At 38.2% G+C, this 19,390-nt stretch overlaps 1 protein-coding gene across 2 annotated transcripts; it reads left to right on the plus strand.

Moving 5' to 3' along the window:
• Positions 1 to 5,222: 5,222 nt before the first annotated feature.
• On the plus strand, positions 5,223 to 19,028 carry LOC112831903 (uncharacterized). Of its 2 annotated transcripts, XM_073900891.1 has the most exons (4): positions 5,223 to 5,503; positions 7,152 to 7,225; positions 16,983 to 17,045; positions 18,852 to 19,028. In XM_073900891.1, exons 1-4 carry the CDS (start codon positions 5,355 to 5,357, stop codon positions 18,878 to 18,880), a joined length of 315 nt encoding a protein of 104 aa, XP_073756992.1. In that variant the 5' UTR covers positions 5,223 to 5,354; the 3' UTR covers positions 18,881 to 19,028. The 2 variants fall into 2 exon arrangements, 1 of the variants encoding a protein (XP_073756992.1); XR_003210267.2 differs by lacking the exons at positions 5,223 to 5,503; positions 7,152 to 7,225 and adding an exon at positions 12,986 to 13,255.
• The last annotated feature ends 362 nt before the right edge of the window (positions 19,029 to 19,390 follow it).

Genomic DNA, 19,390 nt, shown 5'->3' on the forward strand with positions numbered 1-19,390 from the left:
TGATCTCTCCTCTTTCATTCATGATTTTGTTGATTTGGGTCCATTCTCTTTTCTTTTTGCTAAGTCTGGCCCGGGGTTTATCAATCTTGCTAATTCTTTCAAAGAACCAACACCTAGTTTCGTTGATCTGTTCTACTGTTCTTTTGGTTTCTATTTCATTGATTTCTGCTCTGATCTTTATTATTTCTCTTCTCCTGCTGGGTTTAGGCTTTATTTGCTGTTTTTTCCCCAGCTCCTTTAGGTGTAGGGTTAGGTTGTGTATTTGAGACCTTTCTTGTTCCTTGAGAAAGGCTTGTATTGCTATATACTTTCCTCTCAGGACTGCCTTTGCTGCATCCCAAAGATTTTGAACAGTTGTGTTTTCATTTTCATTGGTTTCCATGAATTTTTTTAATTCTTCTTTAATTTCCTGGTTGACCCATTCATTCTTTAGTAGGATGCTCTTTAGCCTCCATGTATTTGAGTTTTTTCCGACTTTCCTCTTGTGATTAAGTTCCAGTTTCAAAGCATTGTGGTCTGAAAATATGCAGGGAATAATCCCAGTCTTTTCGTACCAGTTGAGATGTGATTTGTGACCTAGGATGTGATCTATTCTGGAGAATGTTCCATGGGCACTAGAGAAGAATGTGTATTCCGTTGCTTTGGGATGGAATGTTCTGAATATGTCTGTGAAGTCCATTTGGTCCAGGGTGTCATTTAAAGTCTTTATTTCCTTGTTGATCTTTTGCTTAGATGATCTGTCCATTTCAGTGAGAGGGGTGTTAAAGTCCCCCACTATTATTGTATTGTTGTCAATGTGTTTCTTTGCTTTTGTTATTAATTGCCTTATATAATTGGCTGCTCCCATGCTAGGGGCATAGATATTTACAATTGTTAGATCTTCTTGTTGGATAGACCCTTTAAGTGGGATATAGTGTCCTTCCTCATCTCTTATTACATTCTTTGTTTTAAAATCTAATTTGTCTGATATAAGGATTGCCAACCCAGCTTTCTTTCGGTGTCCATTAGCATGGTAAACGGTTTTCCACCCCCTCACTTTCAATCTGGGGGTGCCTTTGGGTCTAAAATGAGTCTCTTAGGGGCTCCTGGGTGGCTCAGTCATTGAGCGTCTACCTTCAGCTTAGGTCATGATCCCAGGGTCCTGGGATCGAGCCCCACATCGGGCTCCCTGCTCGGCGGGGGGCCTGCTTCTCCCTCTCCCACTCCCCCTGCTTGTGTTCCCTCTCTCGCTGTGTCTCTTACTATTGAATAAATAAATAAAAGCTTAAAAATAAGTAAATAAATAAAATGAGTCTCTTCTAAGATAAGAAGTTGTTTGAAAAAAGAAAGAAGAGGATTAAAAAAAAAGAAAAAAAAAGGGAGAGAATGTGATCAGGCAGGAGACTAGGACAAAGCCATACACTAGAGATTTAGGGTATATTTTGATCTGTTAGAAGAAACTGTATCTCAAAATTTTAAAGCGAGAACAACTTATATATATATATAATATGACAAAAATAAGGGTAACTACTATGAAGGGATAGACTATGACTCTAAAAATGAAAGATAAAAAAGATTTTTTAAAAAAGGGATTGATAAGATGTTGGTTGAAAAAGGGAAAAAGAGGGGCACCTGGGTGGCTCAGTTGGTTAGGCGTCTGCCTTTGGCTCAGGTCATGACCCCAAGGTCCTGGGAAAGAGCCCCTCATCGGGCTCCCTGCTCGGTGGGGAGCCTGCTTCTCCCTCTCCCTCTGCCTGCCACTCCCCCTGCTTGTGCTCACCTTCTCTCTGTCAAATAAATAAATAAAATCTTTAAAAAAGAAAAAGAGAAAAAGAAAAATTCAAAAAAAAATGAAAATTAAAAAAATTAATTTTGAAAGACTAAAGGATCATGGGAAAAAAAGCCATGAATTCTATGTGCAGTATTCCCCTAGCGCTGGAATTCTCCCATTCTCCTTGATCGGTAAACTTGGTCTTGGCTTGCTGGCTGTTTGTGCTGATCTTCTGGGGGAGGGGCCTGTTGCCGTGGTTCCCAAATGTCTTTGCCGGAGGCGAAATTGCCCCGCCCTTGCCGCCCGGGCTAAGCAATCTGCTGGGGTTTGCCCTCCGGTGCTTTTGTTACCTCCAAGCTCTTGGTATAGCTTTGGAGGACCAGAGTGAAAACAGTGGCCTCCCAATCTCTGCCTGGAGGAGCTGAGAACTCGGGGCCCCGCTTCTCGGTGAGCCCCAGAGAAAAGCAGTCACTCCCGTGTCCCGGGTCTCCGGCCGCACTCCGTGCTCACCCGGCCTGTGACCGAGCATTTCTATCTCTGGCACCCGACCCTGTGTGGAGTCTCCAAACCCAGCAGATCCCTGCGGTGCGCTCCCACGCTGCTCCTCCTGAGGGAGGAAGGGGAGTCTCCCCAGATCTGTCACTTGTTGGGTCCCTGCTGGAGGAGCAGTGGGGTCCCGACTGCGCCACGGATCAGTTTATGGCCACCCCGAGCTGAGAGCCTGCGCCTCGGCTCCATTTCTGCAGCCGGCTTCCCCGCTCGATACCTGGGAGCTCTGCCGCACTCAGGCACCCCTGGTCTGTGACCCCGAGGGTCCTGAGACCACGCTGTCCTGTGAGGGTGCCACCCCCTGCTTAGCCACTGGAGCGACGTCCCTCAGCAGAGCCGACTTCTAAAAGTTCCGATTTTGTGCTCCCTGGCTCCACCATTTGCCAGAAGTGGCTGGCAGAGGCCCCCTCTCCCGCTGTCTATCTTCCCAAATATCCCCTCGCATTCTCTTCTCCGCACGTCCTAACTTCCAGTAAGTGGTCGCTTCTCTGTTCAGAGAGTTGTTGCTATTCTTTTCTTCGATCTCCTGTTGAGTTTGTAGGTGTTCAGAATGGTTTGATCCCTATCCAGCTGAATTCCTGAGACCAGACGAAATCCAGGTCTCCTACTCCTCTGCCATCTTGCTCCGCCCCCCTAGAAGTTCTTTTGTCTTTGAGATTCCTACTGTAGCCTTGTGTTTTCCAGTTCCAATTTGAACTGGCTGACCCTTAGACCTGATATTCCACACTATTCTCTGAATTCTCTTCATTTATTTCTTCTTTATATTTTCTATTTCCTGGATCTAATGCCTTACTTTTCTTGGTTTACAACCTCATGTTGGAAAACACATCCTCTAGTAGCTTCCTGGAAAAAGGTACATGGGAGGTAATTTATTTTAAAATCTTTAAAATCTTAAATGCCTGAGATGGTCTTTATTTAGCCTTCATATTTAAATGATACATTATTTAGATAAGAAATGTTTTATAGAAAGTAAAATTTTATCAGAATTTTAAAAGCACTCCATTTTTTTTTCTAGTAGATTGCATTAATTCTATAAAGTTTAATGGCAATCTAATTGCCAGTTCTTTGTATATAATCAGTTATTTTCTCACAGGAAGTTTTAAATCTCTAACATTTTGGATTTCATAATGTTGTGTCATAGTGTGGGTCTTATTTTATTAATAAGTTACCAGGAGTCATTTTGTAAACTGAGGTTCTTAAGTTTTAAGACATTTTCTTGAATTATTTCTTTGATAGATTTATGTTTCCTGTTCCTTGATTATTTCATTTATTAATAAATGTCTTTGTCATATTTGTGAATTCTTTTAAGTTCTTGGATTATAGCAGTGTACACAAAGACTAAAAATTCTACCCTGTGAAGCATATATTCTAATGGTAAAGATAGATAAATTAAATAAGTAAAATAAAAAGTAATGTTAGTAATAAATGCTAAGAAAAAAAAAAGGCCAGCAAGGAAGTTATGATATAGGCTGTGTATGTGAGATTTGTGAATTTAGATATGAGGCCAGGAAAGGCTTCACTGTGAGAGTGAGGTTTAAGTTAAGATGACAGGGATTAAGGAGTTAGCTATGTAGATCTCTGGTGTAAAAGCCTTTTAGGTAGGAAAAATATCAAGTTTGAAGTACAGATGTATTTAAGGAATAGTAAGAAAGCCAGGGTGACCAAAACAAAGGAAGCAAATGGGAGAGTGGGAGGGAATGAGGTTAAGGGCAAGTGGGGCCCAAATTATGCAAGGCCTTGTAGGTAGGAAGGGGACCATTGGAGGGTTTTGAGCAGAGGAATAGCATGATCTAACATAGGTCTTAATGGAATCACCTTGGCTGGTATGATGAGACAGTGTGAAAGAGGGCAAAGGTAGAAGCAAGGGTGCCATTCAGGAGGCTGTTGCAACAAATCAAGAGAGAAGTAACAGTGGCTTGTACCAGAGCAGTGGCAGTGAGGATTGTGTGTTGTGGTTGAATTCTTTATATATTTTGAAGGTAGAAGTGTCATGATTTGCTGACAGACCATATCTGAGGTATGAGATAAAAAGGAAGGAAGATGACTCAGGATTTTGGCATGAGCCTAAAAAAAGAAGTTGCCAAAAACTGAAAAGGGAAAAGTACAGGAGGAGAAGCTTGTTTTTTTTTTTTTTTTTTTTTTTTATCTTTATTTCTGGGGAGAGGGAGGAAGGTGTAAGTTAGAAGTTTTGAATTGGGCATTGAAAGTATGAGACGCCTGTTACATATCCAAATAAAGATGTAAATTGTGAGTTTGACATTTAGATCTGCATGTTTAGGTGAGGTATGTGGGCTGGAGATACAGATGTGGAAGCCTTCAGCATACAGGTGGTCTGTATGACCACGAGATAGGAAGTGATAGCCCAGAGAGTGGGTGTAGATTATATACTCACTAGAGGAAAGGAGATCTCAGGATGGAGTCTGGAGGCACTGTCCACATTTAGAGATAAGGTTGATGAGTAAGATGAGTAAGAAACAGCAGGAAAGACTGAGAGGCCAAGGTGTAGGAGGAAAGCAGGGATATGTGGAGTTCCACAAGCAAAGAAAGTTTTCCAAGAAGAAGGGAATTATCTACTTTGTCAGGTGTTGCTCATAAGTGAGATGGGGACTAAGAAATGAGTTTCTTTTTTGGTGATCTTGATGAAAATAGATGTTGGGGAAGTGGTAAGGTAAAAGTTTGACTGGAGTGGATTCACAGAGAGAGGAGGGAAGAAATGACAATTAGTGGGTGTAGATAACTTTCTTAAGATGCTTTCCCAAAAAAAGCAAGAAGAGAAATAAGATGGTACCCTTTCAGTGAAGAAGGTGCCAAAGGTGAAGAAGGAAATCTCTGCCCTTCCTAAAGCGGAAGCCAAAACAGAGGCTTTGAAGGTCAAGAAAGTGGTGCTGAAAGGTGTCCACAGTCACAAAATAAAGATCAGCGTGTCACCTACCTTCCAATGGCCCAAGACACTGCATCTCTGAAGGCAGTCCAAATATCCTTGAAAGAGCACCCTCAGAAGAAACAAGCTTGACCACTATGCCATCATGAAGTTCCCCTGACTACTGAGTTAGCCATGAAGAAAACAGAAGACAACAACACACTTGTGTTCACTGTGGATGTCAAGGCCAATAAGCACCAGATCAAACAGGCTGTGAAGAAGCTCTATGACATTGATGTGGCCAAGGTCAACACTCTGATCAGGCCTGATGGAGAGATGAAGGTGTATGTTCAACTGGCTTCTGATTATGATGCTTTGGATGTTGCTAACAAAATTGGGATCATCTAAACTGAGTCCAGCTGGCTAAATCTAAATATACATTTTTTAACCCCTCCCAAAAAAAAGGAAAGAAGGAAAAAGAAAAAAAAAGAAATAAGATGATAACTGGAGCTCTACTCTGTATTTTGGGAGCAAAGATTATTCAGATGTTGAATATCCTGTATTGATTTTCTTATTTTCTTTCTTGTATTTTCCATTTTTCAATTCTTTATCTTTCTGTTCTTGCTTGGGAGAGTCTTTGATTTTGTCTTAAAACCCTTCGTTGACTTTTTTGTCTACTATCATTTTCATTTCAAGAGCTCTTCTTTATTTTTAGATTGTTCATTTTTCACATGAATGGTGATCTCTGTTCTTGTTCTTCATTTATCAAAAGTTCTGTTGAAGATATGAAAATTAAAGAATAAAGTAATAAAGCCTTTCAATTTTAGTGTAGTTAGCTTTTCTCTCTTTTTACAAAAAAATTATTGAAAGATAAGTAAGACTTACAAAATGATATAAAGAATAATACAACAAAATCCTTGGGCTTAAAATATAACTTTTTTTTTTTTTTTAGTTTCCCAGTTTTGTTTTATAAGTGTAGTCTCATCCCATATTCCTAAAGTTATTTATTAAAGGTTATTTTTCCCCTCAGCCTTTTTCTGCTCACTGTATTGATTCTCTATTTTTTCTAAGTCCAATCTAATCTCCGGCTTTGTTTGTTTGTTTGCTTGCTTACTTGCTTGCTTTGGTCTATCTTGCATATTAGGGCTTTGGCAAATATTTGGAGATCTTGTCTGCCCACGTGTAGCTAAGAGTGGGGCTCTAAAAAGCTCATTAGCAGGTCCGTGTGCCAAGGCAGCACTGGGTGGCTGCCTGCTTTCAATAGAGCTAGAACCCAGCTCTTTCCTTGTAGACTTCCAATGTCTGTATCTAGAGGTCTCCTCCCTTGGACCATTCTGTTTTTCCAGAGGAGAATCTTGCAGTTTTCTGCTTATGATAACTGTAGACTTAGGAAAAGGGCTCAAGAAGCCTCACTGTTCAGTACAGAGATTTTCACTTAATCTCCCATTTCCTTTAGGGCATTTTGCTCCTGACCTTAGCTGTGTTTGTTATTTGAGTGAAGAGTCTTGCAGGTTCAGCTTTTTCTGGGAGTAAAGCTCTTGTCTTCTGCCCAGAGTTGCAAAGGTGTAGTTTACTGGCTGTATAGATTGGTAGAAGGGATGGGAGACATTGAAAAGTTCCAGATAGGTTATTAACTAGTCCTATTCTTGGCTCCATTCTGAATATTGGCTCCCAGAGGTACCTAGTGGTTCCAGTGTCTGAGCCTTTTTGGTGTCATGTGGACCAAATCCACTCCACTCACATTGGGATGCCCCCTCTGTAGGCAATAGATTTCAGCCTTCTTCCCTCCGTTCAGCCAGTTGTCCGCTATATAGCTTCTGCCCGTCTCTCACTTCTTCACCAATTCTCTTTGTTCTGTTGGTTTTAAATTTGGGGGTTAAATATTTACATTATGTAATTTTAAAGAGGTTACTTAGAGGTAAGTATGTATATTAAATGTTCCAAATTGACCTGTGACATCACTTACTATTCATTATATTACTCACCATTCAGATGTGACCTTCTCCAAGAAGAAACCCCTAGACTGAGAGAGCCAGTTCTCCCTTGGAGCTCGGATACCACTCATGGTAAGTTTCCTACGTTTCCATTGTTTTGTCTTTTTCCAGGACTATAAGCTCTAGGGAGGCAAGGATAATGATTTCTTTGTCTTTGGAGCTCCAAAGCCCAATAGAGTGTTGAATGAACAGATATCTGCAGAATTTGCCAAGTTAGTTTTTTTGCAGATATCTAGTGTGGGTTACAAGGGTACAAGAGTGGATAAGTAAAATTTTATCACAGAAAAATGGTTTTCCCATTTAATAGCTCTGTGAAGCTAAGTAAATTATTCACCCTCTTTGGGCCTCATTTCCTTAGAATTGTGATAGTAATAATGCTCATTACATAGGGTTTATTGGGGGGAGGGGAACTGAGTGCTTTAACATATATAGAACACTTAGCCAGTCTCTGTCTCATTATAAGCACTCAATTCACTATTATTATTTTAATATAAAAATAATTTGAGGGTATGTTTTTAGAGATGTTACAAGATTTTTCTTGCCTTTTTTTGCTTCCATGGAATTGCTATAACCAATGAATGTTTTTGATAAAATATTAAGAGTTAGGCCAAGGGAAGAAAGAGCCTGTATTTGAGGCCTGGGGAAGAGAAGACCTGCCTGGGGGTTGGGTCTGGCCTCTAGAGTGAGCTACTCTTGCTCCGTTCTTCCCCAGACTCTAGGAAGATGAGTTCTTCTCTCTTTCTTTCCATCTGAGGACACTGGGAGGCTTCACTTTTCTTCCTTCTGGAGATTAGTCTGAAGAAGGTAGATATTTCCTGGTTTGTGTGATACAAGCTTAGCTTGTTTGGAAAAAAAAGTAGAAGGAAAATCAGAAAGAATAATAATTTAAAAAAAGACATTAAGTTAAGGTGTGGAATAAAGGTTTTTCAAGCTACATCAAGCATGGGATTTTTATTTTTTTAAACTCTTGAGTTTAGAGGGAAGGAGGGGCAGAGCTTGTGGCATTGACTAATAAGAAAATATATGTAATCCCTGGATGTTGAAAATTTGTAGAACTTTTAAGCTTGTTAATTGCTTTGACACTTAAAGTAAACCATGGAACAGTATTGGTGGAAAAGAGTGGAAACTAACTTAAGTGTTGAAATTGAGTAATTTATTTATTCATTTATTTGTTTTTTGGTGGGGGACTGGAAACTGACACTATCATGGTGCATAAAATACACATGGTTCCTACTATCACTGAGCCTAGAGACTAATGGAGAAATAGTCTTTAAGTAAAACTCTAAGTGTATCATTGTAAATTATAGGGCATTTGAGAGATATTATCAGGGATTGGGGGGGTTGGTAATGTAGATTGAGGTACGAGAAGACTTTTCTTATGAAAGAATAGTTAAGCTGAGATATAATGATTGAATAGAAGTTATCCATGTGAACACTGAAGGGAAGAACATTCCAGAACACAAGAAGAAGGAACTATTTGGTGAGTTTGCCCACTACGGAGTCCTGTCAGGGTGGTGTTTGTTATCAGGACAGGGTGGTAGAGTCTGTGACTGCAGAAGCCAATGAGGACGAAAAATAGGTACATCCTTGAGAAGCATATTAAGGACATACTAAATTATTCTCAGGACTATGAGGAGCCATTGAATGACCTTAGCCAAGAAATAATCCTATTTAGGCTTAGTAAAAGATTCCATTGGCTACTGTGAGGAGAAGTGTTTGGAGACAGGCAGGAGTAGCTTCATGAGAACAGGTAGGGAGCTAACATATTGGTATTGCAGGCTACGGTGTTAGCAGTGGGAATAGAGAAAAGGGGTTGCATTTGACGCTCATTTTTGAGGGAAATCAGCTGGACTCCTTGACCAATTAGATGTGGGAAAATGAGGGAGAGGGAGATGTCATAGATGACTTCTGGATTTCTGAGGGCAACTGGGAAGAAGAGGAGGTTTGAGAAAAGTATCAAGAGTCGGGGAAGAAACAGCATAGTATAATTATTAAGAGCAGTTAATAAATACAGCTGATCCCTCATTTAGGATGGTTTGACTTATGCTTTTTTGACTTTATGTTGGTGTGAAAGCAGTATGCATTCAGTAAAAACTCCGCTTTGAATTTTGAGTTTTGATCTTTTCTCAGGCCAGTGATACATGGTGGAATACTCTCTGGTGATGCTGGGCAGCGGCAAGGACCCACACTTCCAGTCAGTCATGCGATCTCAAAGATGAACAACACATAGACTTACAACTGTTCTGTACCCATACACCCATTCTGTTTCTCACTTTCAGTACAGCTTTCAATACATGACGTGAAATAGTCAACACTTTATAATATATTAGGCTTTGTGTTAGATGATTTTGCTGTAGGCTAAACTGTAGCCTAGGCTTATGTAAGTGTTCTGTACTTGTTTAAGGTAGGGGAGGCTAAGCTATGATATTCTGTAGGTTAGGTGTATAGAATGCATTTTCAACTGATGATCTTTTCAACTTACGATGGGTTTATCAGGATGTAATCCCACTGTGAATCAAGGAAGATTTGTAATTACTTTTTTCCTGTTAGCCAATCCTTCAAGTTCTTGATCATGTCTTGTCTTCATGAAAATTTCTCTGACCACCTGAAGCACAAGTCAGTTGGCTATATCTCCTCTCATCTTCCAGAGTACTTGTTACTCACCTGAAGTAACATGCTGCCTCTTGCACATACTGTCCCTTATCCTGTTGACCTTCATATGTGATGCTCTTCTCTTTATACCTAGATTTGAAACTCAGGGCAGGGGACCTGTTCTTATACTCCTTTGAATTCTCAAAATCAATTCTTAGCATTTGTACATAGTAGGCTCTCAATAAAGATTTTTTGACTACTTCATAACTGGAAATATTATCATTTTGAGAGAAATTTTGAAAAGGACATGTTATTGTTAGTGATTTTTTTTCTCTCATTCTGTTCAGAGAGAAAAAAATAGAACACGTGTATATCTAATTTCTGAAATATCTTTGTGAAGATGGCTGATAAAGAACTGTAGAATTATTTATGGTGGCTACAGTTTATTGTAATATATAAGTTTAATAAAGAGAGATTGAGGGAATTCCATGTATTTGTTGTTTAAGTCTTCGAATTCATTGTTCCGATCATGAATTAGAAGTGCTGGTCGTATTTGGAAAAACATGGTGATGGTGGGGATGGGGTGGGGAGGGGATGGGAATGAGGTGAGGAGAGATGAGAGAAGACATTAAAATACACACAAAATGTGTGTCTGTATAATACATGAAAAATGTTGCAACCTCAAGAACCCAAAGAGCTCTCTCAAATGATTCCCATAATGGTACAAGTCACACCCACTAGCTTCTATGCCTTGTGGTTAATGGTGACTGTGAGGCAGGGCACGCTGACCTTGTGTCTCCTTGATAGACTTCCCCAACTGCTCCCTCATCTCAGACTGCTTGTAAAGCAGCCTCTTGCAACTTCCTTTGTCCACCATCCTTTGGAGTTTTAAGTGAGGGTGGGGACAGATGATCACTGCTGCCACTTATCTATCAGCTCCTGCTGTTATTATTAATCATAGTTTGCTCCTTGCTAATGTGAGCATTTACATGGAAATAAAAGACATTAACTGAACATCACATGTATGGCAGGATTTGGGGTAGGCTGCTTTGAAGACACAGATATGAAAACAAACCAAAAAATTTATGGTCTCAAAGAGCATGCAGTGGCAAAGTCAAGTGTGTACACAGGCATACAACTTTTCACTATGGTAATAGAGATTTTTTTTTCTCTATAGGAGGCTTAACTACTGGTATTTAAGACTTTAGAAATCAGGATTAGCAGCTTCACTTCTCCATGTTGTTAACTATGTGATCTTGAGCAAGATACTTAATTTCCCTAAGCCTTCTTTGCAATTCCACAATGAAGATAGTGATACCTTCATCCTAGGGTTGTTGTAAGAATTAAATGAGATAATGTAGTCAAAACTTCCAGCACACATATTGTACATGGTGAGTGCTTCATAAATCATATACATACGTATAAACATGACAATCCATTCCACTTGTCTAACAAGTGCTTGCATATTCATTTGCAGCTCCAATCTTTCCTTTGCAGAGACAAAGTTGATGATAATGATCTATTTCCTAGGGCTGAGTCAGACCAGTTGGACCAAAGACCCACTGTTTCTTCATAACCCATGCAGCACCCTTCCATGGATTAGCCTTCCGCCCACTCCACCCTTCCCTCTCCTTCCTAATTGCTTCCCACCCGCCCTCACAGGACTTTCCCTTTCTCCCACTCCAAAGAATTATGCAAGAGTCAGGTTGCTCTTCAGAATACATACTTACAAGAGCAAAATTAAGATTAAATACTTGGTTATTTCAAAGCATGAAATGAGGCAACTTGTCTCTCACTTTATCCATGAGTCAAGAAATTTATAAGCATGAGTATTAATACCATCTTCACTGATTTGAAATAAACTTGGTAAGTTGTTCGCTGTTTCTTGGCTTCAGCTTTCATGTTTGTAGAACAGCTGATTGTGAAATGAGAAGGTAGGGTTGCCTCTGATGGCTGGAGCTGTGTTATGGTGAACAGCATTGGGGAAGTGTCTGGTGAAAAGATCACTGTCAGAGAAATCAAGAGTTCCAGACTCTTGATTATAGATTAGACATTAAAGTACAGGAAGAAAAGGAAAGAACTGACTTTTCCAAAATATTCTCCCACTAATCCATCTTGTACTGGAAATGTTTTCTGTCTTTCTCATTTTGTCTAAAGATGGAGAGGAGTGGGGCACCTGGGTGGCCCAGTCATTAAGCGTCTGCCTTTGACTCAGGTCATGATCCCAGGGTCCTGGGATCAGGCCCTGCATCAGGCTCCCTGCTCCGCGGGAAGCCTGCTTCTCCCTCTCCCAGCCCCCCTGCTTGTGTTCCCTCTCTCGCTCTCATTCTCTCTCTGTCAAAATAAATAAATAAAATCTTAAAAAAAAAAAAAAAAGATGGCGAGGAGTAAAAGAATGACCAGAGAAAGGAATGGGAAGAAGGAATATCAGAAATCCAGGGTGTTTGTGTTGGGGATGGGGTGGTCAGAGTAACCGTCAACCCCAGGACTTTGCTCATATAGGCATCAAAGTTCATTGTTTTCCTTGTTTGTCCCCAAGAAAGACAATTTCCCAAAGTTAAAGGATATGCTATATTTAATGATTCACTAGCTCTATTGTACAAGAGTTTACCTAACACTTTCTGGAACAGATTTATATTTTCATCCAACATTATATTTTTGGGTGGTGATTTTTCATAAAGCAGTAATTTTATAATTTGCATAAGGGATAGAGAAGAATTATGATCTCTGAGATGAGGCTAGAATACCACTCCCAAGACTCTCCTCTCTTCAATCTATCTTCCCCACACAAATTGAATGTAAATTACTCAACATAATTTCAAATCTTGGATTTAAAAATAAGAATAAACACTTCCTAGTCACTGTCTGCCTGAGATATTACTGCCTTGACTTGCTCAGAAGGCAAGAGAGCATGTTATATATAATCATGAGTTTCCTTAAGTTAGCCCCTTCACCCATAAATAAGAAACCACAGGCCACTTAAACTGTCATCCCACTCACTTAAAAATAAGTACCGACTTTTCATTACTATCACTGTGACGGGTTTAACATATTTTCTTAGCTGCCGAAACTAGAGAAAGCATTTCTGACCATTAAAAATAAAGCCATCCATCCAGAGTTTAGCTTTTCTCTAAAATGCTACTTATTAGGCAATCCTCATTTGCGAGGAGGGAAATAAAAGGATTATGTGACAGAGAGTGACTGCTTGGAGAAGGGAGGCAGGAGAAACTCTATGTTCAGGGAAGCCTGTCTGTGTGGGGAAGTAACATATGAGCTGAGAACAGAAGGGTGACAATGACAAGCCCAACAATAATGATCTATAATTATTGAGCACTTAATTATATTCTAGTCATTTACATACATTAATTCACTATGTCCTGGGATTCATGCTCCCAACGCCTTGCTTTAAAAACTCTCTGCTCTTGTGGTTAAGTTCTATGAAGAATTGGAGAAAACCATTTCAGAAAAAGGAGTGGCAGTTGGAAAGTCTCTAAGCCAGTATGAAGCCAGGTGTGTTGAAGAATGGGAGGAAGTCTAGGGTGGCTTGTGTAGAATGAGCTAGGGAAAAAAAATGTTATATATATGGGGAAGTGGGTTGGAAACCACAGTAAAGGATTTTGATTTTATACTTTATTCTTAGGACTTGTTATCTCATTCACTATTTTAGAAATTTGAGGGTAAATTTGCTTTTAATTTGTACTCTATGTAATAATTCTGAGCATATCAGGAGAACAGACACAAGATAGTTTAAAAAAGTCATAATATTTTATCCTCAATATTATATAGACAATTATTGAGTGTGACAGAATTTAGCTAACAAATATTTCTAATCCTTAAAACATACAAGTCTAAATAATTCACCAGATTGAATAATATCATCCACCGTAGTCCAAACCAGGCCTATTGACCACTCTAGCAGATTGTTTCTATTAGGTGCATTTCCTTCTTAAGACATCCAAGAAAGCATAAATATTTAACAACTTTGAGCAATGTGAGCAATCATAGTTTGCTCTGATATTAAAAATGCAATAGCAATGAAAGAAAAGTCTTTCTAACAGAATACAGACCCAAATCTAGATAAATATAGCATTCTTGTCTACAAACTTCTTTCTCGGAAGCCACAAATATATTCAACAGCATTGTTTCAGTTTAGGTTTGTCCTTTTAACATACTGAGTCATTGTTTGGTGATCAGAGCTGTTTTCTCTAGCATTTCATCTCACTAGGAAATTGGCTCCTGGGTTTGATCACACTTAACAAGTAATGTCCACCATGTAAGAAAGGACAAAGCTCTTTGTTGCTACTGAGGAAGTTAACATTCTCAGATACCACGATGGGTAGAAATAGAAATGACTTATTCTCCTGTGTAGAATTAGAGAGCTAAGTTCTTTTAGGATGATGGAGTGGATATTTTGGAAGTTCCCAATCTTACAAGAATCCTCTTTGACAGAAAGGGACAAAAGCAAAAATTAAAAACAGAGTAGCCTAATACTTAGGGTATTCAGAACATGTAAAAAAAAAGAAAAAAAGACTGACCCACAAGGATGGTGAGGATTGTTTTAGGTCTGTTACTAAGGAAAGCTTGATTCAGATGTAGCCATTAAGTGTTTATTATTTGAGTCCAGAAATGGATGGGAGTGGGTAAAAGGGGATGTTCCCTCAGTAGGTTGATGTTTTTGGCAACAGTACAACTGATGTTGCAAGAAGGGAAACAGTCTCAAGATGAAAATCTCTTACAGGTTGGCATTTGCCCAAAACTGTAATGTTGACAGGGAAGTGTGGGCACACCCAAAAACATCCTGATTAAATTGCAGGTGTTGTGCAAAACCAAGTGGGAAGAGCAAATATTTTATAACTAGTAAGCAGAATCTGGCAGTTGCCTTGTATATAGTGTATGAGATTATAAAATCTTAAGGCACAAGGATATTGTTTTCTATTTCTGTTGTAAAACAGAGTTTTGCCCGGAGACTCATACACTATTTGATTTGGAAATGACTTTTCAGATCATGTCTGCAGAAATAACTCCTTTAGAATAAAATCTGAAATTGAACTCCGCTATATAAAAACAGATGGTATTTTATTAGTAAAAATGACTTTATAAGTGTAAACTGAACATATTTACTCTTTATATAGTGAATAAATGAAACTAAAGGAGTTGTTTTGATTAATACAAAACCTTGGAATCAGAGCTACTATGGGGCACTCATGATTTTGTGAAATCCAAATCCTTAGCACCTCATTTATTTTAGTATTTTTGTGTTTTTGCATATGATTACATATCTTGATTTAGACAGAAAACTAGTTGCAAGTGGGAGGTTTCACAGATCACTTTGTAATCTCAGGATTTCCTTGTGGGAGAACCCTTTATTCTGAGGTCCATTCAAAAATGAGTCAAACTGGAAACACAAGTTAATACATTGGTGGTTTCCAATGTGCTGACATCTGGCTTATAACTCCTTGGAGTGTTCTAAATATTATGATATTTAAAATGTTTCCAAACTCCTTAAAATGCAAATTGAGTCCAATATCTGTTGAGCCCTTTCCACAGAAGGTCTTCCACAGAAACCCAGGGCTCCAAAGTTGTTAGTGGTGATGCGGTAATTACTTCAGGCTTCTCCTGAACTGAAGCATGTGCAATTGAGCAAAATAAACAAGCTTAACAGTGTTAAATAAAATAATTTATATTCTAGCTAGGAAACGTCACAGTTGAAACTAGACTTGGGGCCTCTTGACTCCTGCTTGATTTTCATGCAGAGTGAATTCAACACAATACAGCAATGGTTCACTTATTGTCAGTTTTATTCATTTAGCACTTCATTAGGGCAATGCCTTATGGGCTCCCACTCTATCTTCTTAATAGATGTTTCACCAGCTAGATTGAAAGTCCCTTGCCCAAAAGAACTAAACCCTATATTTCTCTGTAGCCACTGGTATAGTGTGTGTATAGTAGGATATTAGTGAGATATTGATTATGCCTTAAAGAAATGTACCAACTTATTCTCATATAAACATCTATTACTGATAATTGATATTGTTTTGTTGATGTTTCAAGCTGTACCATTTTCAGTGCATAGATGGATCTACCCACATTTTTGTTTAAAATTTCATGAAATGATGTTATGTACTGTTAGAGAATTAAAGGGATATATATTGAATAGCCACTATGTCCTTAGTGCTGTAGAAACCATCATGCCAAATGAGTAGCCATCATTGCTGAATTTGACATTAAATTGGGCTTTTAATTAGGATGGTTAATATTTTCTTCTTCTCTTACTTGGAATGGTAGCATTCAAAAATTGAAATATTGTTAGGTCTGGCTTTATGTTGTGGGAAGATTAAAATTCCTTCTTCAGAAATATCCTGGCTTTGCTTCACAATATTTCATGTCCCATTCTTAATGGGAGGATTATTACCCATCCAAGTAAAAGACTTATTTAGCTCTTTAATTTTCATAACAAGATTTCAATCTTATTTTTTTCTAAAGTGTTAGATTGAACTGTGTAAATTGGATGTTTTTGTAAATAAAAAAATAAAATCGAAAATTAGCAGTTTCATGTGGTTCTGCCTAGTGTATAAATTCAACTGAAATCAACAAGTTGTTTGCTATCCCAACTCTCATCAAAAGCTCTGTGGATAAAAGTGGTAACAATAGCGGTTTGCTTTAAAGCCCAGGCTGACAAACTTTCTCTGAAAGGGCCACATAGTAAATGTTTTAGGCTCTGTGGACCGACAATACAGTATGTAGCAACTACTCAACTCTATTGTTGTAGCATGAAAGCAGCCCCAGACACTAAGCAAATGAATGGCTGTGGCTGGGTCCAAATAAAACTTTATTTATAAGACTAGGCTGTGGATTGAATTTGGTCTGCAATCCGTAGTTTGCTCACCTCTGGCTTAAAGGACAGAGAAATATATCCTTGGATTATGTTGTCTTGGTATGAATTGTGAATGAATTGTCTTTGCAGAATTACCTTGTGGTGGTTAGCTCTCGGCTTTCATGGGGGAAGATGTTGAGAAACAACCTTAAAATTCTTTATTACATTTGCTCTGGGGATATTACACAGAAATATTATTCATATGATTAACCTGTAATGTACCTCAAGTATTTCTCTCATAGCTAAGATCTAGGTAATGATTTGTTTCTTTTCCTGCATTTAGGTAATGATTTCTTCCTTTCCCTGGTTTTTATGATAATAAAAACTAACTGACTGGGTCCCATTTTTTGCTTTTGCTACCAGGAGTAACAACACCAAATCTGAGTTTCATCTACAGCCACTATGGGGCCATTTATGTCTGTAGAGGTGAGACTCCCTTCTTTCTTATCACCGGCTTTGCTTTGACTATATATTCAAATAGAATTTTCCCTGACTTTAGAAATTTTGAATTGTAACCCACTATTCTCTTGTGTGCTTCTTTGTTGTAAACAGACTCAAATTCTTGCTTATCCTGTTTGAGAGTAAATATACAGAGTAGGTACATGATATCTTTTCATATCTGAAGATCAATTTCCTGCAAACTTTTAGTATCTAAGGTGCTCAAGTATAGACTATTGAATTATTTTAACCCAACAAATAATATGAATATACTCTTGCCCTCAAGCAGTTTATAGTTCCACGGGGTGGCGGGGGGACATACATATAAATAAGTAATGACAAAGCTACAAGGTAATAGTCATTATGGAGGTTCGTGTACCCTGGAGCTTGGAGCTTGAATTTTTAAGGAATGATACTGTTGCATCATCTTCCTCCTTGGCATGGTGAGGCCAACTCCGCAAAAACAAATCTTTTGTGAATAGTCATTACTTCTTATGGAAAAGCTTAAAGGCATATAAGCAAGATGATGTTTGATGTTTTGCTTTCCTGTATTAACAAGCTCAAAACACTCTTTTACAATTAATGCAGAACTTAAGATCTACATTTCAGAGAAACATGAATTTCAACCAAGATTTATTTTGTACTTGTTAAAGCCATTAGTTTCTTATATCTAAATTAGTCCCTGAGTATTTCAAGGATTTGAGTTTATACTACTGTCCACCAGCTTTTTTCACCAGGAAAGCCAAAATATGCCTTCATGTTATTTCATACACATGAGCAAGGTTAGGCTGGGTAATTAAAAATTCGTAAACACTGTTTTAATTACATTAAGATGACTCATAATACAAGAAAAAATGTTATTTATAATTATTCTGCCTCAGTAAATTAAGCTATTGTAATTGTTTCTTTAATTCATATGCAAAATATTTTAACAGTTTAAATCAGTTTATGTTGTTTGTATTTAAGCAATTAAATGTAAGATTTTTTTCCACCAAGCCATACATTTTTATATTTATAATTTTAATGTCTAAAATTTGTTCATTCAGCAAATATTTTATTGCACACCTATTATGTGCCATGATCTGTCCCATATGCAGGAGATACTTTAGTGAGCAAGATGTATAAGGTTCTTGACTTCAAAAAGGCTACATCCTCATGGGAGAAGATAGATGATAAACAGAGACAAATTCTTTTATTTATTTATTTATTTATTTTTATTTGGCACAGAGAGAGAGCACAAATAGGGGGAATGGCAGAGGGAGAAGCATGTGCCCACCTGATGCAGGGCTCAATCACAGGACCCTGGGACCATGACCTGAGCTGAAGGCAGACGCTTAACTTAGAGACAAATTATTTAAAGATATATTTAAATAGTGATTACAGCTATTATAAAAATATAACACAGAAATGAGACAATGAGAAACTGTTGGAGGGTAGTGGTGGGTGGTAATCTCTGAAGGTTTCTGTAAAGAGTGGTGAGAAAAAACCAGTCAAGTGGAAACCTAGCAGGGAACAGCAATTATTTAGAATTTATTTGAAATTCCCTATGGTTAGGAAATAAAATTATTCACAAAATTTTAATAACAACAATATTGCAAAAAATCTAATTATATGTATTTTTTATCCTCTTCGTTCTTACCTATAATGGGAAAGATACCTTTTAACAAATCATCATCAAACTACGTGGAATGATTATATAATCAGTTTGGTGCTCTTGTAGATGCTTCGCTGTGAAGTCCTAAGCCTGTTCCTTTGGAGACTATCACGAGTTTCACTTATTTTCTCCCAGGACAGAACCTGAGGCAAAGACTTCATGGCCCTGACCTCCTGGAATGCCACCATAATGGAGTAAGGACCACGGATGTATATGGAGGGTTTGGAGTGTGGTTTAAAGATCAAATAAGAAAGAAGGAGGCAGATCGTGGGAAATGAGGCTCCCACTCACTAGTGGTAACCTGACTATTGACTGAAAGATGATACAGTATAAAAAGTTGACATTAGAAGTTGCCCTATCCTTTTTCTATAAGTTTATGATCAGCTAACAGAATGAGAATGTTCTCTATTTGGTAATGGACTGTATTTGGATGGCTGTCCAGATACAGTGGTGTGCCACTGAGACTTTAATTCTAAGAATTTTCTAAGAATTCTAAGATTTTAATTCTAAGAATTCATTCTTAGAATGAATGCTCTGAATTGAGATTTCTAGGTCAATGGCTATTATTGATTATGTTTGTGATTCTTAATATAGGACTACACTGTTTTCAAATAGGCTCTCCTGTACCAATACCCTTAGCCCTCCATGAGCATCATCTAAGGCTTATGTTGCCAGACTG

Source organism: Callorhinus ursinus, unplaced genomic scaffold, assembly GCF_003265705.2.
Source record: "Callorhinus ursinus isolate GAN/ISIS: 27379988/994484 unplaced genomic scaffold, GSC_fseal_2.0 scaffold14, whole genome shotgun sequence".
Taxonomy (NCBI): domain Eukaryota; kingdom Metazoa; phylum Chordata; class Mammalia; order Carnivora; family Otariidae; genus Callorhinus; species Callorhinus ursinus.

What these genes read in the sequence shown, in the direction of transcription:
- LOC112831903 (XM_073900891.1), top strand. Translation starts at nt 5,355, where the DNA reads ATGAAGAAAACAGAAGACAACAACACACTTGTGTTCACTGTGGATGTC. An exon ending in CCTGATGGAGAGATGAAGGT is followed by an intron (nt 5,504 to 7,151) that starts GTATGTTCAACT and finishes CTCACCATTCAG; the next exon opens with ATGTGACCTTCTCCAAGAAG. An exon ending in GGCCATTTATGTCTGTAGAG is followed by an intron (nt 17,046 to 18,851) that starts GTGAGACTCCCT and finishes CTCCCAGGACAG; the next exon opens with AACCTGAGGCAAAGACTTCA.